Raw genomic sequence first — 13,561 nt, 5'->3', positions numbered from 1 at the left:
CTGCAGTCATTTCCTATGGTGGGCTCTGAAGAAGCTCAGTCATCTAGCAGTATCTACTAGATAAGAGGAAACAGATAAAGTATAATTTTCAAAACAGGTAAAATTATGACTCTTAAGCAAAGACAAGAAAAACACTGAGAATCTGTGGACCACCTTGTTAAATTTATGTTCTCAGGAATTGTTAATCCGCTCAAGCACAGGCAGATGGGTTATTACAAGGCTTTAGGAGCATGTCCTAGGAAGGAAGCAGAAGTGTTCCTCCTGAGAACTACAGGTAGGCCCTTGAAAGAGGTTCTAAGTCCAGGCAGCTACTCCCAAGGTTCTTCATTATTCAGACCACAAGGTTTCTCCAACACACTTATTTGTTCCATTGTTTTGCTTCTCTACTCATCAGTATGAGTGAGAGCTAAGTCACTTCAGTCGTGTCCGACTCATTATGACCCCACAGATTGTGGCCTGCCGGGCTCCTTTGTCCATGGGATTCTCCAGGCAAGAATACTGGAGTGGGTTGCCATGTCCTCCTCCAGAGGATCTTCCCAACCCAGAGACTGAACCTGCCTCTTATGTCTCCAGCATTGGCAGGCGGGTTCTTTACCACTAGTGCCACCTGGGAAGTCCAGGCATCAGCCTCCCTGTGGCTAAAATATGGATGCCCCCCAATCTGGAGTCTGCACAATCATCACTAAGTGCTGGACTTCTGACAACAGTGTTTAGCTTGGATCAGGTTCTTGATGGAGTCTATCTGATTGGCTGTTCTCCAATCAAGCATTAGGGCCCTTTGAATCATGTCATCACCCAGCATGAATCAGCTGTAGCTACTTGGAGGAAACAGTATGAGTGGGTGGGTGTGTATTTGGTGGGAGGGGGGAGGAGGGTGTGTGTGTGGGTGGGGGGGAGTGTGTGTGTGTCAGATTCAGGTAGGGGAGTCTAAGTGAGAACCTCAGCTTGGCCAAGCACTATAAAAAGTGCCTTTAATCATTTCCAGCAAGAGTCCTTGAAATGGGGACATTTGTGCCCCACCCCCCACCCCATTAGCCCAAATGAGTGTGGTTGGTACTGTTGCTTTTAATTAGGCAACATAAGTTTGGGGGGGGGCGAGTTGGAGCCCCCACAGGAGCCGACAACCACATCTTCCAATTCATATTTCCACCTACATTTGGGATCCTCCTTTGTACAAGCCACTGAACAGCTAGAAACATGGATGCCTCTAGGTGTTGACGAGTGCTCATGAACTTCAGACTTCTCACTCTAGAATGGGGTTGAAGAGGAGGTTGATAGCTGGATGTGCTGTTCGGGTAGGGCCCGAATACATTTCGGTTCACTCTCTTTCTTTCCAGAGCAAGCTCATTCTTTTTCGTGGGCACAAGAGATGGGCCCAATAACTACAGTTAGAAATGCAGCAGGTGAAAAGCGAGCTCCTCACCAAGCAGCGGGGCCAAATCAGCGGGAGGCAGAGTAGCAGGTGGGGTCGGTTCAGCAATCACTGAACTCGGGGTTGGAGCGAGGATGTGTGCCGAGTGCAGAGCAGGGGAAGAGCGGCCTCCAGGCTCCAAGGCTGCCAGGCCGGAGGCTCGCACACCGCGAAACAGATGAGACCCCACGTCCTGCCCGGCGCAGGTCTGGGGCGTCCTCCCTGCTCCCAGCAGCGGCGGGCGCGGGCCCCGAGCGCTCAGCTCCTTGCAGGGCGGAGGGCGGCGCGAGGGAGGGAGAGAGGGAAGGGAAAGGCGAGCGTGAGCTGCCTTGAATGCTTGGAATAATTCCGCTTCCGTTTGGAAAGCCGCAGCCTCAGTCCCGCCGCGTCCGCCCAGCGCCAGCTCCGCGTCCCGACCGGCCCGCGGCTGCCCGCTCTGCCGCCATGGCCACGTCCCCGCAGAAGTCGCCGTCTGTCCCCAAGTCCCCCACTCCCAAGTCGCCCCCGTCCCGAAAGAAAGATGACTCCTTCTTGGGGAAACTCGGAGGGACTCTGGCCCGGAGGAAGAAAGCCAAGGAGGGTGAGTGCGGCCCGGGCAGGGCCGGGAAGCTAGGGGCCGGAGCTCCGGGGGCTGGGCGTGAGCGCGCCGCGGGTGCCCGGCGCCGGGGAGGGGGCGCGCGGTGGCGCGGGCGCGCGCTGCCCGGGAACGTCTCGCGGGGCCAGTCCTCGCCGCCGCCACGCTCGCTGTCGCCTGGGCGCTTGCCCTCCCGGGCCCCCGAGGCGGTCGGGTGGGGCAGCCCGGGCCTGGGATCAGGAGGCGCCCGCACTGGGCCAGGGGCCGAGGAGGCGGCCGGGCCCTCCAGCCCGGAGGCGGCGGCCTCCCCTAGGCCCGAAGTCCCCGCCTTCTCCGCGCCGAAGGCTGGCAGTTCCCAAGTTTCTGCTGAAACTTTTCTGGGCGCCGTCACTCTCACTTTTTGCCTTCATTGGTCTTTGAAATCAGATCGTTTCCTAGTATGCGGTTGCAGCCTTGGCCTCCTGGAGCTGTAGTCCGTCCCCAGGGCTAAGCCGGGCTCTGTAAATGTGTAGATCAACACCAAATGTTTGCTGAATGAATGAGTGGAGCGGTGGCAGTCTTCAGTGAGTGGTCCCACCTTGTGAAAAATGATAAACTCGCACCCTAGGAGGAAACCTCGATTAGACACACACACACTGTAGCATCCTGGGCTCTGACCCTTCTGTGAACTCTAGAGTTAAGGCCTCTTGCAAAAACCATTTCCTTTTTCCCATCAGGGTGAATTGAGAATTTACTTTTTTTCCAGGACAGTTTACATGTAAAATATTTTGTCCCGTGGGCAGATTTTACATCTTGTGTTTTTTTCTTAACTGAAGTATAGTTGATTTACAATACTGTGTTAGTTTCAGGTGTACAGGATCGTGATTAAGTATTTCTGCAGATTATATTCTGTTATAGGTTGCTTCAAGATAGGAGGTATATTTCCCTGTGCTATACAATATATCTTTGTTGCTTGTCTATATGTAATTGTTTGTATCTGTTAATCCCATACCTCTTATTTGTCCTTCCTCCTTCCCTCTTTGGGGCTTCCCAGGTGGTTCAGTGGTAAAGACTCTGCCTTCCAATGCTGGAGGTGCAGTGCAGAGAAGATCCCCTGGAGGAGGAAATGGCAACCCACTCCATTATTCTTGCCTGGGAAATCCCATGGACAAAGAAGCCCTGCTGGGCTACACAGTCCAAAAGAGTCAGTCCTGCCTTAGCATCTTAACCTCCACCATGCTGTTTTCTAAAGTGGCCGCACCAATTTACATAGCCACCAGCAGTGTACGAGGTTTCCCTTTTCTTCACATCCTCTCCAATATTTGTTATATGTAGCACCCTGAATGTTGTTTTGAGCAATGAAGTGACGGTTTGGGAAAAGGCCTAATGATTGGTGTGTAGGTAGAAGTTGCTTAGTTTAAAAAAAAAAATTTTTTTTTCAGACTCCTCTGTGGTTTGGGAATAAACCTTTTTAAATTAGTGATGGTGATATGTAAAATAAGTTTCATATTCCTGACTTATCTTAAACCATGAAAACTCAGTGGAGAATTATCAAACATGACACAGAGAACTAGACTTCTGATTCTCTATATTGAATTGAGAAGCAGCAAAACACATCCCTAAAAATGTTTCCTCCGAAGTGTGGTTACTTTGGTAAACCACTGTGGAATAGTGTGCTTTTGTTGTTGTATAGTTGCTAAGTTGTGTCTGACTTCGTGACCCCATGAACTATAACCTGCCAGGCTCCTCTGTCCATGGGATTTCCCAAGCAAGAATACTGGAGTGGGTTGCCATTTCCTTCTCCAAGGGATCTTCCCGACCCAGGGATCAAACCTGTGTCTTCTGCCTTGCCAGGCTGATTCTTTACCGGTGAGCCACATATATTGTGCAATACATGTGGCTTCGGGAGTGTTTTTCTAGGCTATCCCTGTAACTTTCCTATGGTGTTCTCAACATGGGCTCTCCAGCTTGAGACTGGGCAACTCAGAGTTACTGAAGCTCATGACCTATCAGAAGTGCTCACCCCACTTTGCCAACTCTTTAGAAAAGTTTACTTTATATTGAGCCCAAAGTTGGTTTCTCTGTATCTGCTACTGTTCTGTTCATGCAGCCAGGAGGAGTCAGGGATGGTGGCTCTTCACTTTCTCCAAGTGGACCTGCTTTGTGGGGTCCTTTGACCCTTCCAAACATCCTCTTTTCCTGTAGCTGGTTCTTGCAGATGAACTTCATGGCCCTCTGGTTTCCTGTCTTCAGTTTCAGTCCGAGTTCCTACAGGAAACACAGGAACAAATTAGTTGCGATTTTAAAACTAACGTGGTAAAGAACCTTCTGTGTAGGTTCTTAGGTTCGCCTTTCAGAGTCTACTTGCCAAAGGGTCACCATTCACCTTCCTTCCTCCAGATCTGTCTTCAAGACTTGCTCTTTCCAAGAACACCATCCTGAATGGTATCTGCCAGCTGAAGGTGCCCTAAATTTGTCCTGCAGCAATGGTTATTCCTTTATTTTATCCACTTATTTATTATCCTTAGAGTTTTTATATTTTGTCTGATGCCCAGAGTGTACCATTTTGGCTCCCGTAAGCTGTCCAGTGTAACTGGGGAAGTAGATGTTTGGTTTCTAGCATGAGAGGAAGTCTCAGTATTGCTGAGCAACCCTTCTCTCCTAATCAGCTTGCATCCTCATTTTCCAACAGACCTGTTTCAACCCTTGTCACTCAGTCTCTTCCCCAGACTTTGAGATAGAAAATTCAGTGCCAGATCTAGACACACCCCTTTCGTCCACAATTTTTGTTAAGGAAATATGTTAGCATTGCTTTGCCATTTTCCCAGAGTATTACAAAAAGCTCTCTGCATTGCATGCTCCCATGTAACTTGCCGCTTTCTGGTAAGACAAACAGGCACTGTGCTTGCAAATTTCACCTCTGACACCACTCTTATGAAAATAATATAAATAATAGCTAATGCCCCTTGAGAAAAAAATTTAAGTGCCAGGACTTTTTGAATTTTCTTCACACCCCCTACCCCCCAGTCCCATCTATATCTAAACCTTTCCTTTCCTGTTCCCTCCTGTCTTCGTCCCTTCCAAGGAGATCCCTTCTTCCCTTGCTCAGGAGGCCCTTCATTTCCATTCTTCCCAGACTCAGTGCAGCCCTACCCTTTCTCTCATACCCCTAGTCTTTTTCATGCTGCTTAATCCCCCTAACATCTGCAAGTGTGCTTGAGTCTTTGCCATTTGTGGACACTCTCCCGATGTTGGTTTCCTCTCAAGGTCCTCAGCAGAGGCCTTGGAAGAGCCATCTGTACCGGCTTCCCTTTTCTTAGCTCCTAGTCACTTCCTGGTGCCCATTCTTTCACCAATTATATATTGAGTTGCCTACCATGTTCCAGGCATTGCGCTAGATATTGGGGTATGACAGGGAAAGAACACACAAAAATCCCTGCCCTCACAAGCTTGCCTTCTAATAGGGAAGACAGATCACAAACAAGATAGTGAGTGGATAAACTTTGTGTGTTATATTATAATGGTGATTAGTGCCGTAGAGCAAAATAAAGCAGGGAAAAGGGAGATGGAGTGTTGTGGGGTGAGGGAGGGGGGATGGTTGGCAGTTTTAAGTAGGGGGGCTAGAGAAGGCCTCACCAAGAAGGGTTTACTTGGGTAAAGTCCTGAGGAAGTGAGTGAGGGCCGTATGTGTATCTCGGAGAAGAGCACTGCAGGGGAGGGAATGGCCGATGCCAAGACCCTGAGATGGCAGTGGGCCTGGTGTGTTGAGGACAACTGTGGAACGTGGTGAGGTCTCAGGGGTACTTAGAGTGAAGGGCTGTGTAGGGTCCTGGAGGCCTTTACTCAGAGTGACATGGGAAGGTCTTAGAGATTTTTTGTGCCGAGGAATAGCGTGATCATGCTTCCGTTTTAACAAGATAGCTCTGATGGTGATAAGTGGCTAAGGGGGCAGGATGGCAGCAGGGAGATGATCTATGAGGCCACTGTAGTGATCCAGCTAAGATGTGGTGGTCTGGTGCTGAGTGGTAGCAGTGGAGGGGTGATCATTCAGTTCTGGATATAGTTTGAAGATATAGTGGATAGGATTTATTGAAACACTGGAAGGAAGATGAGAAAGTAGAATCAAGATGACTCCAGGGTTTGAGTTTGAACAACTGGAAAGGTGGAACTGACTTAGCTGAGTTGGAGAATTCTACAGGAAGAGCTGGTTTGGAAAGAAAGGGCAGGACTCTGTGTTGGATCTATTTAATTCGAGGTGCCTCTTGGATTTCCCAGAGGCCATACTGAGTTCACAGCTGGTTTTAGGAGTCTAGTCTGGAGAGGGATCTGGGCTGGAGACACTCTGTGTAGGTGTATTTAAAGCCAGGAGAGTGAATGGGATCATCAAAGGAGCATGGGACATACAAGAGGTCTAGGGACTCTGCAACGTGTAGAAGGTGGGCAATGCAGAGGAACCAGCGAGAGAGGCTGGAAAGGAGTGGCCAGCACGATAGGAGGGAAACTGGGAAGGCATGGACTCCTAGAAGTTGGTTGGAGAATTTGTTTCCGTGATTTACACTTCACTGAATTGATGCTTTTGAACTGTGGTGTTGGAGAAGACTCTTGAGAGTCCCTTGGACTGCAAGGAGATCCAACCAGTCCATCCTAAAGGAATCAGTCCTGAATATTCATTGGAAGGACTGATGCTGAAGCTGAAACTCCAATACTTTGGCCACCTGATGCAAAGAACTGACTCATTGGGAAAGACCCTGAGGCTGGGAAAGATTGAGGGCGGGAGGAGAGGGGGATGATAGAGGATGAGATGGTTGGATGGCATCACCGACTCGATGGACATGAGTTTGAGCAAGCTCCAGGAGTTGGTGATGGACAGGGAAGCCTGGTGTGCTGCTGTTCACTAGGTTGCAAACAGTCGGACACGACTGAGCGACTGAATTGAACACTTCACTGACTAATGTCTCCAGAATCCACTGCCTCCTTGTCAATCCTCATTCTACTTGGGCTCTTGGTGGCATTCGTATTATTCAACTTTTTCTTTCCCTTAAAATTCTCTACTTCTTGATCTTATCCACAGTGAATTGTTTCCTGTGCCTTTATTTTATTTTATTTTATTTTTTTGGACTCCTTTTCAGGCTTTCAGTATTTGTTTCCCTCTCAGTAGCATTTCCCGGGGGAGCTGCTTTGCCCTTTCTTTCTGTTTTCCCCTCCAAGGATTCTCTTACCTAATCCCATGGTTTTGGCAACCACCTGCCAATGGATGGTTCCCAATCCACATCTCCACTCCAGATCTTTCGTCCGTATCCAGATTCGTCTTCCCCCTGTCTCCTGGCTGTGTCCGGGATGCTGAGACTCGGCGTGCCCGTGATGGAACTGTTGTGTGTCCCAGTTGCCCAGATCTGCTGCCTGTCTCTCACCATTCTACCAGCTGAGGTGGAAATGTGGCAGTCGTCCTCTGTTTCAGAGGTCAGCATCTTTTTTTTTAAGAGGCAGATGGTAAATATTTTAGACGTTGCTGGCCCTCTGGTCTCTATTCAGCTCTGCCTTTGAGGCCACAGATGATAGGTAAATGAACAAGTGTGGTGTGTTGCAATAAAAATATAGTTATGGACACTGAAGTTTCACATGTCATAATATTAATTCATATTTTTCATAATTCATGATTTCATCAATTATGGATTTCACATACTTATGTCACAAAATAGTCCTCTTTTGTCCTTTTTCAGTCACTTATAAAACGTGAGTCTCATTCGTCGTCCCGGGGGGGTGCAGACTCAGGTGGAGGCTGGATGTGGGCATGGCAGTAGCTCACCTGCCTCTGCTGTTTCATCCCCACATCCGATCACCTCATGCAATCCTGCTGATACTGTCAGCCAAATATTTCTGTTTTAATTCAGACCTCACTGTCTTCTTCGGGACTGCATATTTTGTTAAATTTGAGCATCTTTAGTTTCCACCTAAAGTATTGCCGTATCCACCCCGCTAGTCTCCCTGTCTCTGGTCCTTTTTTGTTCAATCCACGCATCATCCTTTTGCTGATATGTTGTTTTATTTTTAAGCACAAAGATAAAATCTCCCCAACAGAGTCCTTAGCATGGCATTAAGTCCTTCACAGTTGCTCTGTGGTCTACCTTCTTTGTCTTAGTCGTCTTAATTTCCTTTTCAGGAAGTTTCCGGTTTAGCCATTTGAAACTGCTCTTCATCCCCCAAACACGTCATGTTCTTCCACGTGTTTGCACATTTATACATGCTGTTCCATGTTTCTGGAATGACCTTCTTCCCTTCTCTATGCAACAATTTCCTATTCAGTCATTGAGACCCAACTCAGATATCCCATCCTGCTTGAGGCCTGCTATAGATCCAATAGGAAGAGTGAGATACTTCCTTCTCTGTGATTCCATACTACCTTGCCTGTGTACGATGGCACGCTGCATTGCCACCTTTGTGGCTGTGCATGTCACACTGTGATGAGAGTGTTCCTGTGCCTGTCCTGCCTGCTATAGCATTTAACACATAATGATATTGCAATTTCTATGGAATGAATTTCTCCCTATTTTTCTTGGTGAAAACAGCCCGCCACGAACTGGCTGTGTAATCTTAGACAAGTCTCTTCGCCTTTGCTCATTTCTAACATAAGTAATTAGGCTAAGTAACTTTTTCAGCCCCTTGCAGGTCTGGTATTTGATGACTTCTGAGCTCTCATTTCACCAGGCTTCTCTCAAATTCATTGTTCATTTATTGTCTATGTCGGGTGGTCTGGGAGTGACATCATCACAAAGACCTCTTTCTTTCCTCCACTAATGAAGGCACCTCTGTGTCGGGAGGAGGAGATGGAAACCAGGATAAGTGGGCCGCAGCCCAAGGACACCTCCATATTAGGAATCTGTCTCCTTGTCTCAGGGAATGTCTCCATTTGGTTAACAAGCACAGTTCATAATTTTGTTTTAGCCATTAGTACAGGAGGAGAGATGAAATCCTGTAGACATTTGTAAGTGACTCGCTGTCATGGAAAAAAGAACACAGTTGGGGAAAGTTATGACAATTTTAATAATAAAAGACTTCAAAAATATGTTTCAAAATAAAAGTAGAATCCTTTAAAATTGTATATGTTCTGTTACATGTTCAATATGTTCTCTAGCTTTGCAGTCAGTGGGAAGCCCAGATGAGGGCCTTTCCCTGAGGACCAGGCCTGCAGGACAAGGTGGCCTCATTCTTTCTTTTCTCTCTTCTCTGTAGACTTCAGAGGGCAGGCATTGTTTATGCTGCTCATATTGTACCCCACATGCCCGGCACAGCATTGGCACTTAACAGGCGCTCTGTAAAACCGTGCTAACTACCTGAACTGTCAGTGGGAATAAGAGGCCCAGGTTACTTTGAACTCTGCTCTAAGCTTTGATGACTCTTCTGGTGCTCTGATTCCACCCAGGCCTTTACTTCTTGCCGTGTGCTGGGGGGTGGGCAGGGGCCAGGGGGAGGGAGCTTAGAAAACAGCCTCCTCCCTCCCCTCAGGAATCTCTTTACCCTTTTGTGGGAAGACGTCACTTAGCTCTGTTATTTCACAAACACACAAAGGCCCCTGAGACTGGAGGAGTGGGTCCGAGAACCAGTGGGCATGGATTGGTCGGTGGCAGCAGGGAGCCTGAGAGGAGGCCCACTGGTCAAGGGTGGTGACAGGCCAGGGTTCTTTGTTTTCATACAGAAAAGCTTGCTTTGTGGAAATGACATTTCACATGTTCATGTTAAAGTGCAAAGGAAGAAAGACCAGAAGAGAAATAGCCTATTTGCAATTTGGGGAAGATGAGAGCAATGTTCAGACAGAAGCTCTTGCAAGGGAGATTCAGAATCCCTTTCATTCCCCCGAGTCAGCCCCGTGCCATCACCCTGTTTGTCCCTTCTAGCTTCATTTACTCACTAAGTGAGAACTCAGGAAATCTGAAAATCAGCCAGGGCCCTGCCTCTATCACTGCGTCTCAGCAAGGCAGCGCCAGCGCGACAACTCCCAACTCCAGCCCACCAGGAGAAGGAACCTCCCTGAGCCCAGCCTCACTCCCAATCACAGTCACTGCCACCTCGTTCAGGCCTGGGACAGCTGTCTGTGTGGTGTGCGATCACTCTCGCACTCGTTTGAAATCTGGCTCTATTAGCATTTCTATGTGATAATTCTGTTTTCTCTGAACATACCCGCCTGCTGCAGCCTTAGAGAAACCCACTCTTGACTAGCGTCATTGGCTTTCCTTCCAACCAGCCTTAGGGAAATGGCTAGGCCATGGATGGAAGAAGCAGTGAGCTTAATCAGTTTAAACTAATATTAAACAGATATTAAACTGAAATATCCTTAACTACCGCACACTCTCTTGGGGAAAGGGAGAAGAAACCAAATTACTTAGCTCCTGACTTTTTAAATAAAAGTTATTTTTTTCTTCTCCATTATAAAATTAACCTGTGCTTATGGGATTTATGGGAAAATAGAGAAAACAATCATGCAATGTTCTAATTCTCAAAAGCAATCATTATTAGGATTTTGGTTTATTTTTTCTATTTTTTCTTTATAAATTTTTTCTTTTTTATAATTGTAACTGTGCCATTTCTGTTGTTTAGTCACTCAGTCATGTCTGACTCTTTTGTGACCCCATGAAAGCCCATACCGTCTTTATTATATAGATAAAAATTCTGTATCTTTATTTTCATTTATTATAAATATTTTTCATCTTATTAGATTTTATTAAACATGCTTTTAATTGGTGCATAATATTGCATTCATAATAGTGAATGTCCTAATGCTTATTTAATCATTTCTTTTGGTGCTTTTTAAAATTTTTCTAGAAATAATGCATAAATTAAAAAAAATATATTCAGAATAATTTTTTTGCCTGGAGCCCCAGAAGTATAATTACAGGGTCAAAGGGTAACAGTTGACTTGCTTACCAACTTATAATTGGTAACCAGGTGACATGACTGCTTTTGGATCTGGTGGTCTTCCTGGTAGTTTGCTTGAAAGTGAAACCAACATTGTTAGGCTGAAATATTCTGGTCCTGGGAGGACCAGTCACTGGTAGGGTGGGGTGGGGTGGGGTGGGATGGGAGAGTAATGGGTCAGGAGAGCACAGATTTCCAGCCTGGCCACTAACATGTACAAGGTAAGCTCTGCTAGAGGCAGGTCTTCATTTCACAACATTCTCTTATGGCCATTCTTTATGCTTTTATGGCCTGGCCCTCAGCCTCAGTGCTTGTCTTTCTAACACGACCTGAGGAGGGGCTGCCTTGGGAATAGTCATCCTTGAAGTCAGAGCTGTCACTTCCTACCCTACTCTGAGTTCTCCCTAGGCTTCTGTGAGACCCAGTGGAGGTTTGTTTAAGAAGTCACTCCTTCCCTTGATTACTTCCTCTTACCTCCTAATCTCTGAATTCTTGGACTTGCCCCCTCACCCCCAATTTGGTGGCCACAGACAGATGGGAAGAAATCAAGACAGTGGGCTAAATGCTACAGCAGACAGATTTGAGTTGGGGTTGAAGGACCCCTTAGGAGATACAGTGCTTCAAGACGCCAAAGGAAGAAACCCATAGGCTGGCAAGAGAAGGGATGGGATTTGGGAGCCTTCTGAGGTTCAGGTTGGATTTTGACAGAATGGGCCTGGCTGTTGCCTCTGGGGTTGTATCCTCAACCTGCACAGAAGGCAGTAGTCAGGTGTCCCATTTCATCTCCTGAGAATGGATCGGAGCCAGTTGGAGCACGTAATTATCACACCTACCACTCTAGGGGGTATTTCTGGGAGTCACTTGTGGAGGCAGGCACCCTCCCTTGGTAGTGATGTGTTGCAGGCATTTATTTCATCACTGAGTCATATCCTATTTTCTTCACTCATCCCCTTATCGCTTTTAAAATCCAGAGGCAACTCCCCTCTTTATGCTGTGAAATACAACCTGACACCAAGGAGCAGCGGATCTCCTGGGGATGAGGATGCTGGGTGATAAACGGGCAAGGCTGCCAGCCTCTGTCTGCTCCCTCAGTGCCGTAAACTCAGGTTGCAGGGCTCCCGATGACCCTAAGGGGCTTCGTGGAGCAGGGCCTGCACTTGTGTTTTTCCAGGAAACATTTATTGGCAGAATAGGTAATCTGCCAGTCGCAGTGTACATTGACTTTTCATTCAAAACCATTATTCCTAAAGCAGTTTTTGTGTTGGCCAACGTGACTTTGGCTACGGGGCGTGCTGGGAGGGAAATGCTTCCTGTGGGGAGGGGAAGTGGGAGAGGAGTTCAGGAAGAGGGTCTGCAAGCCCAGTCACCCAGTTTCAGGGGAAAGGGCACTCCTGGTCTGTTGTGGTGGGCACCGAGGTGGCAGGATATAGAGATTCTTAGCATCCACTGGGTGTCTGAGTCCTGAATTAGGGAGGCTCATCCAGATCAGGTCTGCGATTCAGGGTCTTGGCAGTGGAAGCTGGAGGAACTTGTGTTAGTTGCTCAGTCATGTCTGACTCTTTGTGACCCCATGGACTATAGTGCACCAGGTTCCTCTGTCCATGGAATTCTCCAGGGAAGAATACTGGAGTGGGTTGCCATGCCCTCCTCCAGGAGGAACTTAAACAGGCTAGTCAGGACCGTGGCTGAGGAGGTAAAGAGCAAAGACAGTCTAGTGCTTGGTGTGGACTCAGGGTTCACCACCTCCCCCAGAGTAGAGGTAGGCGGGGGAGGCTGCCAAGGCTCACAGGACGCCTGGGTTTTGCCTCACTTACCTCCCCTAGACTCCAGGCTTGGAAATAAACTTTCCTCTCGGGGTAGGGTAGGGGGTTTCTGACTTAACATAAGGCTGGGCTATCCTGGGCTCCCAGCCCTGGTGGGTAGAGCTGCAGATGACAGCTAGTTAATGATGACAGTTGGGAGAAACAGGGGCAGTTGGAACTGACAGTTTTGATGCTGTTTGCAAAAGGCAGAAGAAGAGTAACACAATTCCACCTTAAACAACTCAGGATACAGGCAAGTCCCGAAGTAGCCCCTTGCAAGGAGAAGCAGCTGCCTCTTGGCTGAGGGTGGCGAGGCTCAGCAGCCCCTCCAGGGCGTGTCCAAGCGCCTGGAGAACAGCATGATCCCTTCACCTGCTTTTCCTCCACACCTGTCATTATGGTAAATTACAAGGCTTCCATGATGGTCAGGAGAGGCAGGTTGATTCCTTCTGATTGTTCCTGTGCTGAACTTGGCTGGGGTGAGGGGCACCCAGATTTCACACCTTGTAATGGCCCTGCCGGGGTGGATGTTAGCACAATTGGGACCTGACACTTCAATAAATCTGAGACATTCTGCTGCGGAGATCAAAGTTCAGAATTGCTTAAATTGGTGTTGGAGCCGGTTGGAAACAGGAGTCCAGGGCCATGAATTAGATAGATAGCAATTGTCGTTCAGTTTGTGAGGCTTGAACGTCAGCTTTTCAGATGATACGACATCAATTTAAGTAATTTGGGCTCCCGGCTACCTAGCCCTTTCAGCGTTTCTGGTTCTTGGAAGTGTGATTCATGGTCTCGCTTATGTTCTTAAATGGAAAAAAACCCGAAAACCAAACAAATCAAACCTCAAACACACCTTACTTGTATCACTAGGGTTGGACAGTTGTG

General features: G+C 47.7%; 1 protein-coding gene across 1 annotated transcript in view; it reads left to right on the top strand.

Annotated features, from left to right (window-relative positions):
• Positions 1–1,591: 1,591 nt before the first annotated feature.
• Positions 1,592–13,561, top strand: part of PARVA (parvin alpha) — a 169,228-nt gene continuing 157,258 nt past the window's right edge. Inside the window, exon 1 of the mRNA XM_052652390.1 lies at positions 1,592–1,991. Within this exon, the coding sequence (XP_052508350.1) occupies positions 1,745–1,991 (247 nt within the window). The 5' untranslated portion in view covers positions 1,592–1,744. The remainder of the gene's footprint in view (positions 1,992–13,561) is intronic.

This window comes from Budorcas taxicolor, chromosome 15, assembly GCF_023091745.1.
Source record: "Budorcas taxicolor isolate Tak-1 chromosome 15, Takin1.1, whole genome shotgun sequence".
NCBI classification, from domain to species: domain Eukaryota; kingdom Metazoa; phylum Chordata; class Mammalia; order Artiodactyla; family Bovidae; genus Budorcas; species Budorcas taxicolor.
This window is presented reverse-complemented; position numbering and strand designations above follow the sequence as displayed.